This window comes from Ochlerotatus camptorhynchus, unplaced genomic scaffold, assembly GCF_037179485.1.
Source record: "Ochlerotatus camptorhynchus isolate MF236.1 unplaced genomic scaffold, CSIRO-AGI_Acam_v1.1 ptg000432l, whole genome shotgun sequence".
NCBI lineage: Eukaryota > Metazoa > Arthropoda > Insecta > Diptera > Culicidae > Ochlerotatus > Ochlerotatus camptorhynchus.
In genome coordinates, this window is record NW_027040918.1 from 8,963,258 (window position 1) to 8,986,719 (window position 23,462).

Below are 23,462 nucleotides of genomic sequence, written 5' to 3' on the forward strand. Positions count from 1 at the left end.
CACACACACACACACACACACACACACACACACACACACACACACACACACACACACACACACACACACACACACACACACACACACACACACACACACACACACACACACACACACACACACACACACACACACACACACACACACACACACACACACACACACACACACACACACACACACACACACACACACAGACACACACACGCACACACTTGAGGTCCAGCCTGGATTGAAGCGCTGAAAACGAAGCAGAACCAAAGGAAATTGAGCAGTACGTTCCGGCTCATGGCCATGCGAGTCGTGAGTGCGTACAGAACCATTTCGATGGAGGCAGTATGCGTTATCGCCGGTATGATCCCAATCGGCATCACCTTGGCGGAGGACTACGAGTGCTATATGACGAGAGAAACCAGAGGAGTACGAAAAATGGTGAGAACGGAGTCGATGGCTAAGTGGCAGCAGGAGTGGGATGCAGCAGAGAACGGTAGATGGACACACAGGCTAATACCGACTCTTTCGACCTGGGTGAACAGGAAGCATGGAGAAGTCAACTTCCACTTGACGCAGTTCCTGTCTGGTCATGGCTGCTTCAGGAAGTACCTGCATCGGTTCGGACACACAACGTCACCCTTCTGTCCGGAGTGTGGGAATGTGGAAGAATCACCAGAGCACGTGGTCTTCGAATGTCCTAGATTTGATGATGTGCGAGAGGATATGCTCGCCCTTAGCACGGAGAATGTCGTCGAAGAAATGTGTCGAGAGGAGGGCACCTTTAACGCCGTCAGCAGAGCAGTAACGCAGATCATGTCAGCGCTGCAGCGAAAATGGCGGGAAGACCAACTAGAAAGTAGTAATGTGCTCACACAAGTGCGAACTGAAAGCCGAAGCCGGGAGAACTCTCCGTCAGAGTAGGCTGTATCCACCACCAGGGATAACCGAGTAGAACGTGACGCTGGGAGATAAATGGCTCACAAATTGGAGAGACGATCAGCGAACTGGAAGCGCCAATTAGCTGAGGTAAAGTGAGGTACGTAATGCACGGCCCCCTCCGAAGTAATACGACAAGTGGTTCCGGGGGAAAAGGGCAAGGCGTCTAAGGAGGTTTTAGTGCGGTAAGAATCCCACACACCGTGTCACCGCGACTGTGCGCCCAGTCGTCAAGCGGTGGCACGATGGCCTTTTTGAAGGTTTCCTCCTTGCCAAAAAAAAAAAAAAAAAAAAAAAAAAAAAAAAAAAAAAAAAAAAAAAAAAAAACACACACGCACACACACACACACACTAAAATGAACTCGAGTTTTGTTTTTCTCATACACATGTGTTCAACGCTTCATTTCTGTAACGCCTAGCTAGACTATCAGCAAGAAATGATAATGAAAAAGAAACACGCTTTAAACGCTGTCCAGACTGGAGAGTTATAACATGTTATAACGGTTGTCAACTAATTGCAACACATAAACCACCATCAAGATAGCGCTATAACATGTTATAACTCTGTAATCTGAACAAGGCATTACGTGCAGACTACATAGTTATAACATGTTATAGCGCTATCTTGATGGTGGTTTCTGTGTTTCAATTATTTGACAACCGTTATAACATGTTAGGCGCTATTCATAAACTATGTAGACAGTTTAGGGGGGGGTTTGACAATTATCCACGACCCATACAAATTTAAAAAAAAATTGTATTGACAATTGTCTACGCAGGGGGAGGAGGGAGGGTCAATAATCCCAAAAAACTGTCTACGTAGTTAATGAACAGCCCCTTATAACTCTGCAGTCTGGACAGCGTTTTAGAAGGAAACGCTGGCTGCCCGCATAAACGCGAACCATCACATGACCTTACCGATAATGGTTATAAATTGTTTATAATCCCTGCTAAACTTCAACTGAAATGGTTATGGAACTTTACATGAACGTCTGTGTGATAAAGTTTTAACCTTATGTATTATGGTTTTTTGGAAGCGGACCTTACAAATAATGGGTTGTTAAGAACCATTACCAACAATCAATACGAAACTAACGATTTTAAATTGGCTCACTACTTGACTAGCCTATTGGTCCCAAGCAAATCGATTAACGTACCCATCCTAGTTGAAATTCTAGTACTACACTATGTTTGTTTTGATTCGATATGAAAGTTTGACAGATAAAATGAGGGGTTAGTGGATTTTCCTATGTTTCGAGGGGTGAATGGATTAGCTTGGGACCGAAGATAGTACCAGACCTGAGCCAAAAAGTTGAGCACGTTTCTTCGGGACCTTCTAGTCTTAGAGTTACCTCTATGCCATTACCATTCCAAATTATTGTTTTCTCCATACATTTTCGGAAAGAGAACTATATTAGAACGTTTTTACTTATGGTTTGAGAACATTAATGGTTATGGTTATGGTAGTCAGTAAGGTCCATTAATGGTTTTGTATTATCACTCAACTTTACGTGAAATATATCGTGAATTGGTAATCAGTAATTTACAGGCAACCAATTCGCGATATATTCCACATAAAGTTGATCGATGTTACAAAACCATTCATGGACCTTACTGGTTACCATAACCATTACCATTAATGTTCTCAAACCATAAGTTAAAAGGTTTTAGTATAGTTTTCTTTGTATGGAGAAAACAAGAATTTTGAATGGTAATGGTTCTTAACAACCCATTATTTGTAAGGTCCACTTGCAAAAAACTATAATACTTAAGGTTAAAACTTTATCATTAAACGTTCATGTAAAGTTCCATAACCATTTCAGTTGAAGTTTAGCAGGGATTATAAACAATTTTAACCATTTTAGGTAAGGTTTATGTTATGGTTCGCGGTTATGCGGGTGTGGATCTTCTCGTCGTTGCTTTGTTCCTCGCTTTCAATGTAAGTAATGTCGATTTTCTAGTTAAACGAAACCTCATTATGGCTTTCAATCCCCTTCCACGAACACTCTATCACCGCTCTTTCAATTTGTTTAAAATGCGTTATGTCCCGTTTTCGTTAATTTTTTTTAGATAAATAGGGGAAATGACGGCTTTGGCATGACAGACTATTTTCGGCAACACAAATTGAAACACTATTTTCAATGGATTTTCTTCCGAAAACACTTCGCTGAATGCATGCAAACGATTCTTTATGCTTTCAGCTTCAATTTGACTATATTTTTACCACTGAGAACAAGTAATCTAGCAAGGTTTTCTTGAAATGCAACACACGCACTACAAATTTTAGCTGATTTCGAGTTGCCGATAATAGAACAGCAGATTTACATGCAGTTCAAATGGAACGGTTGCCGAAGAAAAACTGGTTGCCGACAATACTCGCTCTCACTAGAGAAGATTGGAGCTTTGTAAAAGCGTTTCAAAACAGTTTTTGACAATTCTTTCGACTGAAATTGTTAGAGCAGCTGGCAGCAAAAGATTGTAAACAAACCAATACTGCATATGTGTGCGTTCCTTAGAGAAAAAGGCTATAGAAAGAAGGTCATTGCTTAAGTTGCCGAGAATACGTAAATTCCCCTATGTGGATGGAAGATAAATTAAACATATTACGTGTAATCTTCAAGTGCTTTCACGTGAGAAATGCTTTAAATGTGTAATTTCATTTTCCGTCATATACGTCGTGAAACCTCTGTTGATGTGTTTCATGAAAGAGAAAACTATCAAAGTCGAGCGCTCTTTCGATCATCCGTTTCACCGAAACTTGAAAGGAAGACCAATGGAGCGACGGGAGAAAGAGATACAAGCGATTGAACATTTCAGTACCAACATTTCAAAGGGGCGTAATTGCTTTTGTAAACAATGGCTTTAGCTGTCGATTTCTCGCATCTTAAAGCTCACTCCTTCAAAATAACAATGCTAAATGGTAGAAGAAACATTCCTCTACCTATTGGTGTAATTATTTTTCATGGGTGAGCTTTTACTCGCGAGAAATCGACGGCTAAAGCCATTGTTTACAAATGCAATTACGCCCCTTTGAAATGTTGACACTGATTTGTTTGTGCACGCCGACCTCGACGCCGGCTGAGGTTCTAGAATGCTGCGAAGCTGTTCGAATTTAACAGAAAAAGAAAGCCAGCTGTCTCTTCGTCGCATCGATTTGCTCGATTGAAGCTGATATTGTGACGCCCTGGTCTGAACAAGGCATAATACACTAAAATTAATTCACGTAATAGTAAGTTCAGACTACAGAGTTATAACATGTTATAGCGCTATCTTGATGGTGGTTTCTGTGTTGCAATTATTTGAGTGGTTTCTGTGTTGCAATTATTAGACAACCGTTATAACATGTTATAACTCTCCAGTCTGGACGGCGTTTAAATGCCGGCGCCGGTGGTGTAGTGGTAAGCGTGACTGCTTTCTAACACCCCGATGGGTCTGGGTTCAATCCCAGCCGAGGTCGGTGGGATTTTTCTGAGGCATAAAAATCTCTGGTCACGTCTTCCTTCGGAAGGGAAGTAAAGCCGTTGGTCCCGGTCCGTGTGTGTTGTGAATGGGTGCGATATCCTATGCAGGTGTGGAAGCTGCCTTCCTGCACATTCGATTGCCGTCAATGGATGGCAATCGATGTCCGTCGGTGATTGGCACTAGATTGCGGAACAGAGACCGACGTTAAATAAAGGAAAAAAGAAGTATTCACGTAAATTTGAGAATATGCAATTTACTCAAAAATAACTTATATGCAATTTACTCAAAAATAACTTATTAGGCTGAGGTTGGGTCGAGGGGCCTCAAAGCCTAGTCAGTAAAGGGACTGTATTACCAAACCGGAGGCAGCGGGTTCGATTTCTGGGCCCGGTCGATTGAATCTTCTTTCGGGTTGGAAATTTTCTCGACTTCCCTGGGCATAGAGTATCATTGTGCTTTGCCACACAATATACAAATTCATGCATTGGTATTGGCATCGAAAGCTCTCAATTAATAACTGAGGAAGTGCATTTAGAACACTAAGTTGAGAACACGCAATAAGCTTATATGCACTAAGCAATAAGCTTGAAATGCGAAAAAGAAGAAGATATCGTTGGGTCGAATCTCTCGTTCCTTTTTTGACATCAATAACGAGTGCGAGTGAGAAGCTGACCTCGAAATTAAGTAAAATGAACTCAAATTTTGGGTAGTTTTTTTTTTCTCCGTATGGGTTCAATCCTAGGGATGTTCTGAGGCATAACATCTCTTATCACGCCTTCCTTCGAAAGGGAAGTAAAGCCGTTGGTCTCCGGTTGAAATTGATGGGTCGATAAATAGTTAAGGTACAGGTGTGGGAGCTGCCTGCTTGGCGTCGGTAGCATTGGTGCTCAGCATGGAAAACAAATCAAGGAAAAAAAATAGGATTCATCAAGCGCAAATTAACTGCTCCAGAAAAAAAGTCTCAAAACTGGCAGCAGACGATTTTTTTTTGGTAGCAAATTCAACTATAAATTTCTTTGTCAAATAGGTTTTCGGATACTTAAACTAACGAATCATCTGGAACAGGCATGTCTTACTCTTAAGTATCCCTATATTCACAACTCTACTACGGTAGGCATATCCTCGGGGTCTTCGTCAAATAAACCCTCAAACTTCCACAGCAACGTTCCTCTCACACTCTTCTCCAAAGACTGCGCCACCGATGTAATCCCGACCTGATAACTATTGAGAAGCAGACTCCTTACATCCAAATAAACCGTGTTTGATTCCGTTTGCTCCATCAACTCCACTGGTAGTTCGGGTAGTTGGAACTGAAGAACGGTAAGATAATTTCTGTAGAAATTCCGGTATTTTTCAACAGCTTTCTCCGAGTTACTAAGAAGCAACAACATTTTCCTCCAATGATTTAGGGACTCGATGGAATGTCCGCATAAGAACAGAATGAATGAAAACTGAATCTCTTCGAATATAGCTGCCTCACTGTTTTGAAGCAATTGCTCTACTGCAGCTATCGAATCCATGTGGTGTTGAGATACTTCTGCAGGGGTTGCATCTTTCGGACAGCGTAGAGGAAGTGTTGTAAATCTTGGCGCAGTACCCGGAATAGATTTGAGGTTTGGAAGCAATTCCTCTTCATTCATAAACGATCGTATTTTGGCAAGTCTCGTGGAGTTTGCCGACAATGTTGAATCGCCTCTAGGACGGTCTTTGTCGCTACATGATAGCAGTTCTACTGTATTACGAACCACTCCGCAGTCAGGTGCGAGTCTTCGGACAGTTTCTGCTGTGATATTTCCTGTTAGTTTTTTCCACTTTCCAAGTCCATCGTAATCGAAAGGTGCCAGAAACCTGAATATCAAATGATCTAATAATTCGTATCCTTTCGCATTATTTAATCCACTACGAGCTTACCTATCGAGATTTTTAAGATTCTCCCTAATCCTACCAACTTCGCCAACAACATCGTCATGAATTCTGAGCTTCAGTTCTTCTTTATCATTATCCCACTCTCGGACCACTATTTCACCACGCTTAAAAAAGTGAACAAATCCCACACGAGGTGCAGCATCACCGTACGGTCCTTGTGAGGCACAGTATACGAAATGTACTCCTTCTGGAATCATTTTGACGCCTCGGAAATCTTCTCCAACAAGGAAAGACGATTGATCGATTCCGAACTCGGTCCCCGGCGGAACGCCAGCAATGATGAGTACAGCACCATTTTCAAACAATTTTAATGCCCCCTCCGGAGACATTGTAGCTAATGTGATGCTAGAGGAGCTAGCCATCGTTTTGTACTACAATTATATGTATTAAATATCACGATATTTAGATTTTTTTTAGATCAAACATTTACGTTCCAAATCCAAATGTATTTCGACAGTGAGCATGCATAAGGGCGTATACGCGATGATCGATTCTCTTCTTCTATTTTCTCTTTGCAATGCTGCAGCTAAGCGAAATAATTTTCTAGGATTTTTTTAAACGCAGAGTTATAACAGTTTGTATTGGCTTTCAAAAGCAACATCAAACGCACCGAGAAACGTTAAATCTAGTGAGTTATTTAAAAAAGCTAATCAACGAAGAGAATCGATCATCGCGTTTACGCTCTTATGCATGCTCACTGTCGAATTTATTATGGATCCGTTTGGTTTGACATCAGGGATGCCAGTTGATTTTTATAAAGTGTATGAGTGTCAAAAACTATGTCTGCACGCTAAGAAAAAAGAACCCAAAAGGTGCCGATTCAAATTTCGGACACTTAAACTCGAATTTCGGACACTTTTAAAAGTTGATTATCTCGGTCGAATATGATCCACATGTCTTGTAAATTTTAAATTTTTTTGACTAGTGCCCTTCACGATCATCTAACATTATTACTTTGTTTCTAACTGGATGTAATATTTAATTAAAAATGAAATTTCTTTTCAGATTTTTAAGTGTATACATAGATTTCAGCTTTTCTACCACTATAGCAGAAACCAGATTTAAATAAAATGCTCCATTTACAAAACAGAAGCATTTTAAGATTGTACTCGTATACCTCACCGTGTAAAATTTTGAAACCATCATCACTTTCATAGTTCTTCTATTCTCCACGAGTACCAACTTTGATTTGCCAATTACTATAGGCCTTTTTAATAGAAACTAAACGATCGATTCAACCTCTGGTGGTGAATAGGAGAACGTCAAAAAGAGTGTTGTGAGCATAAATGTTTGCCTTGAGACACAGGAAGCGGAACACTTTTTTACTTTTCCTGATAAATTGTTTCATCTGAGATGCTGCAAAACTTAATCTACAGTTGAAAAATTCAATTCTGTAACGTTTTTGAATAAATCCTGCTGGTGTTCAGGAATATTTTTGTTGAAAATAATAGAAAATTAGAAAAGTGCCTTAGTGGTTATGATCTTCCGGATTTCTTGTGGGTGAATAGTTAAGGTGCAAATCAGTTCAGATTTGTGGAAAATCGTACAATAAGACAATTACCGATGGAAATTGGCAAGATTTTGAATGAAAAATGCTGTTATTTGCACACAAAAAATTATCGTTAATAAAATTAAAAAAACCATAGAATTAAAAGTTTGCGTTGGTTCTTTTTGGTAGAAAGTCTTTTGCATTCAAAACAAAAGTCGGCCAACTGTCAATTCAAAAGTAGCTCATTTTTTAATTTTAAAAGTTGAAACTTTCAAATCGAATTGTAGAACTGTCAATCTAATAGCCTATGGTTTTTAAATATACTCATTAAAGGTTTTAATTTAAAAGATGGGCATTTTTATCGCAATGGTGTACGTTTTCATCTCAAATATTATTTATTGCTTTAGAAAAATGAAACACATACATATTTAATTTAATTCATTTTAGTTTATTAAAATTTTCAATCATCACTGAAAGGCCACTGCATTATGGAATCTTCCATTGGAAGCATTTTACACTAATGGTACAGTTGATATCTGAATAATTATTTCCTGATAGGCTCGGTGTGGGGACGTGCTTGAAAAAAAGTTCCTGCTTAATGGTGATGGTTGATGGGAGTAGCTTTCCTTTCCGGCAAGACTGACGAGGCTGCTGAAGATCAAAACACATCAATTAGTCAAATCGGAAGCAAGATCGAAAGTCTTCAAAAATTTCATCAACTTACCTCCAAATCCGGCAACTGGAGTATCCTTCCACTCGATAGTGTCCCCGCGGGTGCCTCCATATTATTATTCGTATCGTAAAGAAGGGAAACTATCGTGCCGGCGGATGAAATATATGAAAAAATAGAATACACTGCTTCTACTCCTGCAAGTTCTCACAGCTGGTTTTGTTTTATTTTTTATTTCCCATGTCAAATTTAGCGGGAAACGGAGGTCCAGTACTGTCAAAAACTACGCAATGAAGAGGTATTTTGACAGTTTTACAACTTTTATCTTAAAAAAATCACTTTTAAAATTACAAGTCGAAAGTGAAAGAAACATTTTTAAACCAAAAATATAAGTTTAATTTTGAAAACTTTCATAGTTGAAACTAGAGTCGGTGTATAATGAGTCACGCCAAGAGAAAAACAGTTGAACTCGCATCACGGTTTTCGAAAGATTCCCTTTCTTTTCACTTGGCAACAGAGGACTTCTACATCAACTTCAAATGACTTCTAGCGAGAAAAAAATAGCGGCTGTAGTAAATCATTATATCAGTGATTTAGTCAAATTATCTCAACCAAAAATAGTAGAAATTCTCATAAGTGATCATTACCAAACGTATCCCATGACAATTTATTGCTCACTGCGAGTTTATGATCATTTCTTCGATTATATTTTATATTTTATTGCAATACCTTTCGTGGACCTTTCATAGCATCGTAATGTTTGTTTACTCTGCACGATAGGTAGCCGGTTTGACAGCTCAATAGGTAGACTTGGCTTCACTCTTGGCGTGACTCATTATACACCGACTCTAGTTGAAACTACGAATTTTGGGAAACTTTTAATTTGATTATGCATTATTTTTATAGCAACAATTTTTGTTCTTTGTGTGTGCGTTGGAGAAAATACTTATTCTGATGTAAACAAACGGTTTGGTTGACGTTTCTTCTCGAACTCGCGTGGCGCACTCTACATTGGTGGTGCATTAAAAAGGCGTATATTGATGGTTTAAATAACAAACGAAGTGACAGACGACTAACTGGCGAAGAAATCAATTAAAATAATGCGGTTCGCTGTAATAGAATTTTCTTAGAAGCTTGTGCCATCATCTACCAGATGGGATACTATTTTTGTTTTGGTTTTGCTCAAAGTTGATTTTGTGTACAATGATTCTTTGACAGTGTGCAAAGAGTGCGTATCATTTTGTCATTTTTTTATGCATTTCAGTTTTGAGTAGAGTGAAAGAGATAGTATTTTGCTACTACTGGATTGAACTAGCATTTTCACTAAATGTACTAGAATATTTTGGTTCTATCTCTTTCACTCTACTCAAAACTGAAATGCATAAAAAAATGACAAAATGATACGCACTCTTTGCACACTGTCAAAGAATCATTGTACACAAAATCAACTTTGTTCAAATCAAAACAAAAAAACTAACCCATCTGGTGGATGATGGCACAAGCTTCCAAGAAAATTCAGTGCCAACATTTCAAAGGGGCGTAATTGCTTTTGTAAACAAAGGCTTTAGCCGTCGATTTCTCGCAAATAAAAGCTCACTCCTCCAAATTAACAATGCTAGCTGGAAGAGGAAACATTCCTCTACCTGTTGGTGCAATCAATTTTCATGAGTAAGCTTTTATTTGCGAGAAATCAACGGCTAAAGCCATTGTTTACAAATGCAATTACGCCCCTTTGAAATGTTGGCACTGAATTCTATTACAGTGAACCACATTATTTTAATGGATTTCTTCGCCAGTAAGGCTGTGAACCATTTGCTGAGTTAAATTTAACTCGTGGTTAAAAGTGACATTTCGAAAGTTATTTTCTATGTTCGAAAATCCCCGTGCTGTCGATCGACCGGTTTTCGAGCTACGGTCGTCAAAATTTAACTTCTTGTCTGTCAGAAATAACCACGCTCGGATAGCAGGGTTAATCGATAACTTTCCATCTGTCAAATTTTAACCAAAAGTTAAAATAATCCACCAAATGGTTCAGAGCCTAAGTCGTCTGTCACTTCGTTTGTGGTAGTAGTGTTGCCATGTGGTACAATCCAGTAGTAGTGGTGTTGCCATGTGGTACACTGAAAAATTGCAATACACGCTAACTTGAAAGTACCCATTAATAAGTAAAAAAAAGACCCATTTTTAAGAAAAGTGGCTTAACTCATTAAATGAGTAAAACCGAGTTTACTCATTAATGAGTATTCGACGAATACTTCAAAAAATGGGTATTTTGTTTTTTCTGCCCATGGGTAAAAAGTACTCTTTTTTAATGTTTGCTTCATGGAGCTGCCTGTTATTAAACTTTTAACATGTTAAACTAATGAAAAAGCTAAAATTGTAAAAAAAATTCATAATTTTTATTGAACCAGAATTAATATTAAACGGATCAAAATATGTATTGATGAACATTTATCTATTTCTTATACATTCATTGACCAAACGAGGCATTAAGTAGTGCTTCCGTAAGATCGTTTTTCTCATATGATCACTGCAGGAATCAATCCGATGATGGATGCTGCTTATCGAAAACGTTCAGATAATTGAGCATGTCGTTTTCCTTCTCGAAGATCTCCGCTAATCTGGAACAGGAACACTTGTTAGAATTTTAGCATGGTTTCATGTCTTTTCCTTACCTCGTAACAATTAATTATATGATTTGAGTAGTAGCTATACTGAAGATCCGAGAGATGGCGCCCCATTTAGTGGTAGGAAAATCATTTTTGCAGTATGGAGAATATCAGAAAATCCACGATTTGTGACTAAATCAAGAGCAAATTTTCATTACGTCGAATGTAACAAAGGTAAACAAAGCCGAGCTATCAGTGTCAATCGATTCTCCTGCTATTACACTATATACTGTCCGAATATAGGATCAAATCCCATTTTTAAATTTATTTACCAGTCAAATTGCTTTTTGACGTAATCACCTTCCGATCAAAATAGTTTTCGATGTTACTTAAGTCACCCAATTTCTATGGAGATGCCGTTTGACTTAAGTAACAGCGCTGAGAAACCCGTGAAAAGTGTACGTTCGTCGTTTCGCTTTCTCATTATTAAAGTGAAAAAATCGATCTGTTTGTTGCTAAGATGATTTCGGTGGTCCTAAAATGATGAATGGGCTGCACGTAAGGAGACGTAATTGATAATTCTCCCGAATATCCTGGTAAATACACTTTGACTTAAGTAACAATAGGGGCCACCAAACGACGTATAATCACTTTTGACTCAAAAACCAGTATTTTTTAGCATGAAAGCTAGCGATTTGCATTTGTATGATTAAAACCCTGCTAAATATGTTAAACATTGCTATCACTATGAGATTATATGTGTTTACTTGAAAATAGGAATAACTTTTCGGTCATCAAAACAAAACTTTATTTTTCTCGGATTGGTGCGGATGTTACTTACGACATAATGAAAATTTGCTCTTGAAATATGCTTTCACAGAAGGAAACAAATAAACGAGTGTTTACCTTATCACCATAGTAATGTATTCGTGCAATTTTCATGCATCAAAAACTGCCCATAAAGACGATAATGTATAAAAACTGAAAATTTTCATGCATTTCCAAATGGTTTCCTACCATTCCCATATATTCGAAAGTGACTGGCCCTCTGGATGTGGATGATGTCAACGACAACAAAACATGATTAATTGGAACTGCCGTCCAAAGCACTATTTTACTGTGCTCGTTTTTAGCCTTAACGAACATCGGCCGAAAGGAATTCACTGGCTCAATCACATCTACGTTGTGTGATCTTATAATAACAGCACTAGTCCGAGCATTTTTACCGAGAATTTCGACCGATTTGCAAGAATGACAAGACATTTCACAATCTGAATACTCCGTGCTTTTAGTTTTCAGTTTATCAGACTGTTGACAATGATTATTATTATTACTCATTTTTTCTGCCTTAAGATATTTTCAAAAATGAAGAAAAAATACCCTTTTTAATCTTTATGAAAATACCCATTTTTTGACATATAAGAACAAATATAAAAAATGAGTACAAGATACTCATTAAATGTGAACTTTCGAGTAAGCGTGTGCTATTGCAATTTTTCTGTGTACCACATGGCAACACCACTACTACCATAGAGGTAACTCTAAGACCACTGGGTCCCGAAGAAAATCATTATTATTTTTGGCTCACTCAGTACCAGAACAACGGTCCCAAGCAGTCCCAAGCTATTTCACTCACCCCTGCATGTTCTGCATGAATCCACACACCCCTGATGTTATCTGTCAAACTTTCATAGCGAATCAAAACAAACATAGTGTAGTAATAGAATTTCAACTAGAATAGGGTACGTTAATCGTTTGCTTGGGACCAATAGGCTACTAAAGTGGTGAGCCAATTTAAAATCGTTAGTTTCGTATTGATTTTTGCTACTACTGGATTGTACCACATGGCAACACTTTCTACCGGATTGAACTAGCATTTTCACCAAATGTACTAGAATGTTTTGGTTCTATCTCTTTCACTCTACTCAAAACTGAAATGCATAAAAAAAATGACAAAATGATACGCACTCTTTGCACCACAAACGAAGTGACAGACGGAGCGGCTCGAAAACTTTGGTGACGCACCTGCTATTGCAATTTTTCAGTGTACCACATGGCAACACCACTACTACTGGCTTGTACCACATGGCAACACTACTAATGGATTGAACCACATGGCAACACTAAATGTACTAGAATGTTTTGGTTCTATCATAGAGGTAACTCTAAGACTAGTAGGTCCCGAAGAAAATCATTATTATTTTTGGCTCACTCAGTACCAGAACAACGGTCCCAAGCAGTCCCAAGCTATTTCACTCACCCCTGCATGTTCTGCATGAATCCACACACCCCTGATGTTATCTGTCAAACTTTCATAGCGAATCAAAACAAACATAGTGTAGTAATAGAATTTCAACTAGAATAGGGTACGTTAATCGTTTGCTTGGGACCAATAGGCTACTAAAGTGGTGAGCCAATTTAAAATCGTTAGTTTCGTATTGATTGTTGGTTCTATCTCTTTCACTTTACTCTAAACTTAAATGCATAAAAAAATGACAAAATGATACACTCTTTGCACAAAGATCATATTGCATACAAAATCAACTATGTTCAAATCAAAACAAAAATACTAGCCCATCTGGTGGCTGATGGCACAAGCTTATAAGAAAATTCTATTACAGTGAACCACATTATTTTAATTGATTTCTTCGCCAGTTAGTCGTCTGTCACTTCGTTTGTGCTTTGCACACTGTCAAAGAATCATTGTACACAAAATCAACTTTGTGCAAAACCAAAACAAAAATACTATCCCATCTGGTGGATGATGGCAGAAGCTTCTAAGAAAATTCTATTACAGCGAACCACATTATTTTAATTAATTTCTTCGCCAGTTAGTCGTCTGTCACTTCGTTTGTGGTATTAATATTTCAAATGTGTTTCAATACACGAAGGATTTTTGCAATGAACTAAGCTTTATTTTTTTAATTACAGGCAAAGGGAGATAGAAGAAATGTCATCGCATTAAAAATTAAACATTTTTTGTATCATTGATTAATAATATGATTTATTCACTACGTTTGGAGATATAACATTGCTATACTTTTTGATATAATATTGTATAAATGTAAATATTTCCTACTAGTCTCATTTGCCGCTAAAGGTGAATTATTGTTAAGTTGGGTATTAAGTGTATTCGAGGACATTTTAAACATTCAGAATTCACAGCTGTTTGTAGGACAATTCGGATTTGTAGTTATAGATGCCTGGAAAAAGTGCTTAAGTGTTCAATATTTTATTTATGATGTATGTGAGGTCTAATGACGATAAAGCATGCCTAGAAAGTACCTTTACTGTAATAAACAAGTCAAAACTTATTATTGTTTCCCTGTTTCTTTTCATTCGTTCCTTCTATCTATAAGTTACACTTATTCAGCTTGCTTGATCCTTATTCTGATAGATTTGCAATATTTATTGTATTGATTTTAGCAGAATATTTCAAATAAAAGTGATTTATTTCTATTCACATGGTTCACATTGTACAATTATTGAAACTGTGTTCAAAATATAAAAACAAAATACTGCGTATATTCGTTTCCAGCGTGCCGTTCAGTGGTAACAGCTAATGGTGTAATGCTTTGTGTTACTTTTTGTTTCATGCTGCATTGGCTAGATACATCCGTGATTATCAATCCGAACATTTGTTCCATTGAGTATTGATGTACAATCCAGCGAATTCAATTCTTTCACTCTAGCTTACCTTCAAAATGCTGTTTCCTTGGGACCTATTCCAAGGCTGGTAACAAATTCACGTGTTTGAGTATCTAAATATATTGCATTCTAATGATTATAATGTGGGAATCGTTGTGAAATCTGTAGAAAAAAAAAATGATTTGAATATCGTTACGGCACAAACGAAGTGACAGACGGTTAGCTGGCGAAGAAATCAATTAAAATAATGTGGTTCGCTGTAATAGAATTTTCTTAGAAGCTTGTGCCATCATCCACCAGATGGGATAGTATTTTTGTTTTGGTTTTGCTCAAAGTTGATTTTGTGTACAATGATTCTTTGACAGTGTGCAAATCACAAACGAAGTGACAGACGGAGCGGCTCGAAAACTTTGGTGACTAACCTTCTATTGCAATTTTTCAGTGTACCACATGGCAACACCACTACTACTGGATTGTACCACATGGCAACACTACTATTGGATTGAACTAGCATTTTCACCAAATGTACTAGAATATTTTGGTCTATCTCTTTCACTCTACTCAAAACTTAAATGCATAAAAAAATGACAAAATGATACGCACTCTTTGCACACTGTCAAAGAATCATTGTACACAAAATCAACTTTGTTCAAATCAAAACAAAAAAACTAACCCATCTGGTGGATGATGGCACAAGCTTCTAAGAAAATTCTATTACAGCGAACCACATTACTTTAATTGATTTCTTCGCCAGTTAGTCGTCTGTCACTTCGTTTGTGCTTCTAGTCTTATAGCGAATTCGTTTATTATCGGGGTTGGAACCAGTTCCAACCCAGTGCGAAACCGAACTTTTTGTCAGTGCGAACCTCAACCTGAGCTGGGTTTTAAAAACAAACGATCAAACTGACGTTTTTCAGAAAACAAGCAGTCCCAATCTTGATACCCGATCCAGGTTGGAACTGAATAATAAACGAATTCGCTATTAGAGTTACCTCTATGGTAGGGCTATGATGTAAAATAATTACCTTATCCATATGTTTTCCCAAAGCTGATCGTGCAGCTTTCATCAGTTCAGGGTTCTCGGCTAGCGTGTCAGCTAGAGCTGCAAGAAGCACATCTGTAATGTAAGTCCGGTTTGTTAGAATCTATGTGGATATAAACTTATCCCTTGATGACATACCGAGGATCTTCTTTTGTAGAATGGGTGAAATTCGTCCATGACTGCCTTCTGATTCCAGGAATTCTGTAAGCTTCTGCAACGCATGTTGTGCCGGTTCCGAGCCACGCGTCAATGATTGTGTGAACATAACCTTCGCCAGTTGATAGATAACTTCTTCCAGCGAGTATTCAGCGTACAGAAAATCAGCCAACCTTAATCGTCCTACCACGTCATCGTAATCCTGTGTGGAGTCTGCAGAGATATGCAACATTTTGATTTAGAATAAGTTAGATCTTAGGCATCATAAATAATTTTTTACCAGTCTGTTCACTGATATCATTCAGCTTTAGTAGACTTGGTAACCGTTCGATGACCTTCAAGATTTCAGGAGCCAGTGTTGCTGGTTGACCAACCCCACTGTTGGCCACCACTGATTCTGTATGCATAGCAACTGTGGTTGGCACTTCAGTGACGGTCGTTCCCGTAGTACTGACGTCAATTCCACGTTCAGTATTCGAATGTGGATCTGCTGATTTTAGAGGGCGGCTTGAATATGTATTCTGAAGATAATCAATTCCCAGACGAATGTCACGCAAAAATTTTATGGCATTCTCTCGGGTCATCTGCAATTGGAAAAAGGCTTTAACTGTAAACTAGCTGAATTAAGAAATTAACGGAAACATACCAGTCCCTTTTGGATTAATTCTTCGACTGCCCGAGCTACACCGGCTTCATCTCCTGTCCAGAAAACATATTGGGCCATGTCGAACGCTGAATACTGGCCACCACTGTGTCGTAACAATACCTCAGCATGCTAAATGAAAATAATTTTATTGATCAGTAAATGCGTAAAATTTGTGAATAGGTGAATGCAATATGTAGGAAATTTGAATAAAATACAAAATTCAAGCAAGTTATCCCGAATCAATATTCTGGCTTAAAACCTTCATGAGATTATATTCTAGCCGCAGCGAGAATCGCAGTGCATTTGAATAAACAAACTTTGTTCAAAAACATAACTAACATAACAATTACAAAATTGTATAAAATACTTTTCGTCGATCCATATTAAAGAATCTGTTCATGAGGTGAAACATTTAAAATTCTGTATACTTTTAATGCAAATCTGTCATATTGGCTTTATCACACCCCCACTGGGACTTACGCCAGCTCTCAAATCAACTTAGCACTTCCACAGTTGTTAGTTGAGAGAAAGCTGTATAATTTTTGTAAAAGTAGACATATATAATGCCGGATAAATCGAAAAAAATTCCAACCCGAAAAATTCCTACACGAAACAAAAATTAAATTTTTTTTTTCATGGGTTTCAATCATACATTTTTGCCAAAACATTAGCCTTATACCGAAGACAACATATCAAGAAGACTGGCAACTTTTCCATTTTCTCAAACGAACGGTATGAGACAGGCACAATCACGTCATCTACCGCTCAAAGGTAAATACTTCGAACGGATTGGATAGCAAAGGTTCCATCCTCAGAAGAAAGGTTTGTGTATTTGCTCATTTTTCTATGCGTTGCTTCCACCTTCGCTGTTGCCTTCGCTTATACCACAAACTGACAGACGACTAACTGGCGAAGAAATCAATTAAAATAATGTGGTTCGCTGTAATAGAATTTTCTTAGTATGTACGATTACCCCGAATACAACGTATGACTTGTCTAATTTTGCATAGCATTTGCAATGTAAAATTACACGAACTATTCATTGTTTCTAAGAAAATTCTATTACAGCGAACCACATTATTTTAATTGATTTCTTGGCCAGTTAGTCGTGTGCCACTTCGTTTGTGATACGATGATACGCTAAAAGGCTTATTCAGCTATAATTTTTGTTGGGAATAGACCTTTTCATCGAATTTTACTTACATCTCCTCGTCGCTGGCCGTTATTGGTATGGGAAGCGCCATCCTGCTCATGATTGGGGATTTCTTCAGGTTGTGAGGGTGGTGTAGCTTTAGGAACAGTGGGGGTTGTCGTGATCTCTGAACCATAATGTTGACCAAAGGTAAGCCGTGCGGCTCCGGGTAATAACTATTTCAATAAATTAAGAAATATTTAATGTTTTTAGTTTCACAAGTGACTACTATAATTATATACACTATTTAAATCAATACTTAAATCACAAACGAAGTAGAATGATTGATGTGCATCCTCATGGATGTAATATTAAAATTTATTTTTTGCTGTGTTCATGATTTAAAGTTCACATGTTCTATAACAAAACATTTTGCAATCGTGTTGCAGTGCTTATTTGTCCAGTTTAGTGTGAAATGCGCAATAAATCTTATGAGTGATTAAACGTCTAAACGAGAACTATTTCTTTGATTATTTTTCAATTCCATGTGTGAACCCAAGAAGGCTCTGCCCATAGAGGCAACTCTAAGACTAGTAGGTCCGGAAGAAACGTGCTCAACTTTTTGGCTCAGCTCTGGTACTATCTTCGGTCCCAAGCTAATCGATGCACCCCTCGAAACCTGGGAAAATCAACGAACCCCTCATTTTATCTGTCAAACTTTCATAGAGAATCAAAACAAACATAGTTTAGTACTAGAATTTTGACTAGAATGAGATACGTTAATCGTTTGTTTGGGACCAATAGGCTAGTCAAGTTGTGAGCCAATTTCAAATCGATAGTTTCGTATTGATTGTTGCTCTGCCAGTGCATGGTTCGTTTTGTTTGCACTGTCATAATTTTTCTCCTGTTTTCCGCGTGTAAAAGAATTAAAATAAGCTTTGTTACCACGGAACTTTAGTCTTTGGCCAAACCAGGGTTGCTTCCACTCACTTGCTATAAAAAAATTGTTTTTCGGAATTATGACATCATTAGATGTTATAATGGTTATTAGTACTTGAAATTTAAAATAAGGGGTCGTGAAGTATGTATTTGACACATAAAACCGGTCAATATTGCTTTCAGTGCGCCACAATCAGCGCTTTTACGATTCGTGAGCGCTCACCCTGAGTGAACGCTCACGAATCATAATATCTGTGATGATGACGCTCTGAAAGCAAAATTGACTGGTTTTATGAGTCAAACACACACTTTTCACCCTCTTCTTGTTACTTGCAAGCACAACATATCATTTTATCATCTAATGATTTCATTATTCCGAAAAAAAACAATTTTTTATAGCAAGTGAGTGGAAGCAACCCTGGGCCAAACCTACGAGAAAAAGCAGAATTTATTTTCTGGTATTAATAGTAGGTAGTAAGAACTAGAGTAGAATTAACACAGAGATGTACCGTTTTTTGCGGATGGAGGTTTAGTTGGTATTCTTTTTTCTGGATTCCTTGATAACTGGTTTTGGTACTTGTTGGCCTATCCCATTAGGCCAGCGCGCTCACCTTCAACGTCGGCATACATTGCGAACCGACAGCATCGAACGCCGCCCGGTGGCCGCTCCGAAAACGACAGAGTGACAGGTTTGGAGTACTGTCACCATTGGTGAGTAGAGAATAAGACAAAGCCAAAACAAAAGGTAGTCATAGAAAGGTTGATAGTCAAACGTCTATAACATTCAGCTTAATCTAATTAAATACTACATATAAATAATTAAACTAGTGCCTAATATCTATAGCGGCTGGTAAGTCTAATTGTTCTTAATCTAAGTTGTGAACTAAACAAAGTTTCTTAAAATTAGGGATTTGATACGTGTTGCTTGCTGGTGAATTTGTGCTACGGCTCGAACAATTGAACTAGCCGTTCACACTAATCGAGTCAGTACGGTTTTACTGAGTTTTTGAATTGCGGAACTGTTCGGTAAAAGTTTAAAAATCTGTGGAAAATTTATTAATAAGAAAATTTGTTCTGAACTTGTGTATACTTAGTTATGTTAACCCCATTTAATGATAAAAAATAAAATTGGTCGATTTCATTGATTCCTTACGGATAACGGTCATTTGAATTTTTACCGACTTTTTCAGCAATTCAAAAACCCAGTAAAAAAATACTGACTCCTGTAAAAAAATCTTAGTGTGTTGATACTGGTAAGGAAAATTGAAAAAAAGGAACATGAAACAATACACATTCTTAACCTAACTTAATTTACTTAGGACCTACCTCTAGTAAACTACATGCTAGACTAAAACTAGATCCTGGACTAAAAAGGGATACTAAACGTAAGTAAATATGATCTAAACTTACATCTAGGGCCTAAACAACTGAGAACAATGAATGCGTTGTAAAATGAAAAATGTTACGCAAACTTACATCTATCTTACAATCTAAATAATGTGGAACAAACTTACATATATCTTACGTTCTAATGAATGTAAAGAAAACTAAGTTCCTTTGCTAAGCCAATTTATCTTAATATTTAAACTAATATGTACTTAAATTGTCATTTGACAGGAAAATTATATTCTCGTTCACTCTACAACAATCGGATCGTGCGTTTCATTTCGTTTCCGGCCGAGAATTATAATTTTGGAAATCCCCTTTCGTTGAATTAAAATTCAATATAATATAATTTTCGTTTATATACCGAAACAGTCAACCCGCGAGCATGTCGAGTCGAGGTTCAAAGTCCGATAAGCAAAGTAGCAAGGGTGAGGCACCCAAACCGAAAGAAAGTGATGTGGTTAAAGATGGTGAAAAGAACGGTGATGATGATGGTAGTGATGATGTGGTACTGGTGGATGAGGTGGAGAAAACTGTCGATGGACAAACCTGTAGGGGCTGTGGAGGACCTGACACTGATGACATGGTTCAATGTGATGAGTGCGACGGATGGCATCACTACGACTACGTTGGAGTAACGGATGAAGTTGTCAACCAGAGCTGGAGTTGCACCAACTGCAAGACCGCAAAATGGATCCAGCGAACTACGCCGACTTCGAAGAAACAATCAACACAGAAAGATGCCAGGAAGGAGCTCACACCCAAACGTACTTTGTCGGTCAAGGAAGTCTCAGAAACGACGCTTGTTCGCGATGGCAAATCTAAGAAGTCCACTCATTCCTAGCCGCTACTACCGTCGGAGAAGCAGAAGAAACCAGAAGCCGTGGAACGAAAGGAGAAATTGTTCGTACCGTCATTGGAAGGTCTCCCTGAAATCCAGCTAATCAAGGCGTTTTCGGAAGTTTCTTGTACGTCATCGCAGAGATCTGGGCGAAATCGTGCCAAGTTACAGTTGTTGAGGCTGCATGAGGAAAAGGAATTCGAAGAACGGCAAGCACAACGACGCAAGCAGGAAGAGCAGGAGGAAGCGGAGCGTCGACAGTTAGCAGAAGAGAAAGAAGCAGAACGTCGACGGGTGGCTGAACATGAAGAAGCAGAAAAACACCGAGCATACCTAGCCAAGAAGTACAAGATTTTGGAGGACCTGGCTAGTGAAAATGGATCAAGTCGTAGTTCTGGTTCTATAATCTCACGAAGCCGGGTGGATGAATGGGTCGAAACGACCAATTGTGTACAATCGGAGATTGCTAGGTGTACACCCGATCCCGCCCATCAAGATCGAGCTTTGCACGAGCAAAAACAGCACGAAAAGTTACTTCATAATCACCATCAGCAGCAGCAACAGCAACAACGAATGCAAGAGGAGCAGTTACAGCGGCAACGAAGGGAGGCGTTTCGGCAGTATCAACAGCGGCAACGTGAAGAACAGCTGCAACAGGAGAAACGCGTGCAAGAGCAACAACAGCAGTTGCATCAAGAAGAAGAACGCGTCAACCAATTGTTGGAGCAACAGTTGGAACAGGAAATACGTCTGCAGGAACGACAAGCGAATCGTATTCCATCTTGTAATCTGGAACCTTCCAGGCATATTCCAGAGCTGCAGCCCAAATCTCAACCAGCAAAACGTGGATCGCATAACCCTTATCGGGACTTGGTGCATGGGCATTCCGGACACTTCAGTCCAGATACTCTGCCTCAGTCAACACAAGTGCAAATCGACCACCCGAGCAGGCCGGCTGTTGATGCAAATCGATCGACCCACGCTGTATCTCGTGTCACACGTGCCCCAAGATCTTCGGCAAGCCCCACGCCAATGGATGACTACGATCAGTTCCAGCTTTCACGCTCACAAATTGCGGCACGGCAAGCTGTTTCGAAGGACTTGCCTACGTTTTCCGGCAATCCAGAAGAATGGCCGATCTTCTTATCCATGTTCAATAGCACGACAGCTATGTGTGGATTCTCGGAAGAGGAGAACCTGGTGCGACTGCAAAGGAGCTTGAAGGGGAAAGCTTACGAGGCCGTCAAGTGCAGACTGATGCATCCCGGTAACGTACAAAGAATTATGGATACGTTGCGGATGTTGTACGGTCAACCAGAAGTCATTGTTCACTCGCTGATTGGGAAGATAAGCTCACTACCAGCTATTCGAGAGGATCGACTGGAAACGTTGGTGGTTTCGCAGTGAGCGTACAGAACTTTTGCGCTACAGTTGAGTCATGTGGTTTGGAGGAGTATATGTACAACATCACTCTGTTGCACCAGCTTGTCAGCAAACTACCACCAACAAACAAGCTCAGTTGGGCTCAACATCGGAAGACGCACCTGACAGTCAACTTAGCGATCTTCGGCGAATGGGTTTACACTCTAGCGGAAGCAGCAAGTTCGGTAACGTTTCCTACCGTATCGCTGGAAGCAAAACCTGGCCACAGCGATATTCGTCGGAGCAAAAAAGGAGACAGTTATCTTAACGCACACTCTGAGTCTACGGTTCCTCACAACCCGAAACCCAATACGTCCACAAAAGCGGCAGTAGATCTTCCACCAACACCCACCAAGGAGACGTGTTTAGTATGCAAAGGGAGCTGCAAATCTGCGGACAAGTGCAAGCAATTTGGAGAGTTGTCCAGGGATTCCAGGTGGGCCGTAGTCAGGGAGTTTGGACTCTGCCGCACATGCCTTCGCCAACACAAGGGAAACTGCAAGGCCAAACCTTGCGGCAAAGACGGATGCACATATAGGCATCACGAACTGCTACACAACGACCAGAACAGGAAAACTGAAAACAGCAACACTCCGAGCGGAAGCCACCAATCGTCTCAACCTGAAGCTAGTAGCTCCGGATATCGTTGCAATACACATCAGACAACATCAAGCTCTGTGCTGTTCCGCTACCTCCCGGTAGTGCTTTCAGGATTAGGGAAGGAGGTACACACCTATGCCTTTCTGGACGAAGGTTCTGCGCTGACACTGCTCGATCAAGAACTGGCCGATGAGCTCAACTTAAGTGGAACTTCGAGTCCACTCTGCCTACGATGGACTGGGGGAACTCAACGCCACGAGAAGAATTCTCGTATTGTCAAGCTTCACATTGCTGCAAGACATCACGAAGCCAGGAAGTTCCAGCTAGACGATGTGCGAACAGTTAACGAATTAATGCTGCCACAACAAACTCTAGACTTCAATGAGCTAGTACGTCTGTATCCTCACCTTGAGGGGCTGCCCGTTGAGTCATATCACGACGCTCGTCCACGCATCCTGATAGGAATGAAGCATGCTCAACTGGGACTGACGCTGAAGAGCCGTGAAGGAGAACTAGGTCAACCGATTGCGATGAAGACCCGACTGGGATGGACGATATGTGGAG

The 23,462-nt window shown here is 39.2% G+C and overlaps 2 protein-coding genes across 3 annotated transcripts; both read right to left on the reverse strand.

Moving 5' to 3' along the window:
* Positions 1 to 5,472: 5,472 nt before the first annotated feature.
* Positions 5,473 to 6,896, reverse strand: LOC135711341 (protein AAR2 homolog). Of its 2 annotated transcripts, XM_065234136.1 has the most exons (3): positions 6,749 to 6,896; positions 6,304 to 6,689; positions 5,473 to 6,240 (listed from the first exon to the last, which is right to left on the reverse strand). In XM_065234136.1, the coding sequence occupies exons 2-3, from the start codon at positions 6,678 to 6,680 to the stop codon at positions 5,487 to 5,489; spliced, it is 1,131 nt and encodes a 376-aa protein (XP_065090208.1). In that variant the 5' UTR covers positions 6,681 to 6,689; positions 6,749 to 6,896; the 3' UTR covers positions 5,473 to 5,486. The 2 variants fall into 2 exon arrangements, with proteins under 2 accessions (XP_065090208.1, XP_065090207.1); XM_065234135.1 differs by lacking the exon at positions 6,749 to 6,896 and having other exon boundaries at positions 6,304 to 6,739.
* A 7,501-nt stretch (positions 6,897 to 14,397) lies between these two features.
* LOC135711444 (uncharacterized) lies at positions 14,398 to 18,896 on the reverse strand. Its single transcript, XM_065234311.1, has 7 exons — positions 18,873 to 18,896; positions 17,782 to 17,946; positions 16,579 to 16,707; positions 16,213 to 16,516; positions 15,915 to 16,145; positions 15,760 to 15,851; positions 14,398 to 14,896 (listed from the first exon to the last, which is right to left on the reverse strand). The coding sequence occupies exons 1-7, from the start codon at positions 18,894 to 18,896 to the stop codon at positions 14,864 to 14,866; spliced, it is 978 nt and encodes a 325-aa protein (XP_065090383.1). The 3' UTR covers positions 14,398 to 14,863.
* Positions 18,897 to 23,462: the final 4,566 nt, after the last annotated feature.

Bases quoted from the DNA above. Each gene is read 5' to 3' on its own strand.
- LOC135711341 (XM_065234136.1), bottom strand. From the start codon at position 6,680: ATGGCTAGCTCCTCTAGCATCACATTAGCTACAATGTCTCCGGAGGGG. The intron at 6,241-6,303 runs GTAAGCTCGTAG...TTTGATATTCAG, and splicing joins AATCTTAAAAATCTCGATAG to GTTTCTGGCACCTTTCGATT.
- LOC135711444 (XM_065234311.1), bottom strand. From the start codon at position 18,896: ATGATTCGTGAGCGTTCACTCAGG. The intron at 17,947-18,872 runs GTGAGCGCTCAC...TTATTGAAATAG, and splicing joins TTCGTGAGCGTTCACTCAGG to TTATTACCCGGAGCCGCACG. The intron at 14,897-15,759 runs GTAATTATTTTA...TTTTTTCTACAG, and splicing joins TGGGAAAACATATGGATAAG to ATTTCACAACGATTCCCACA.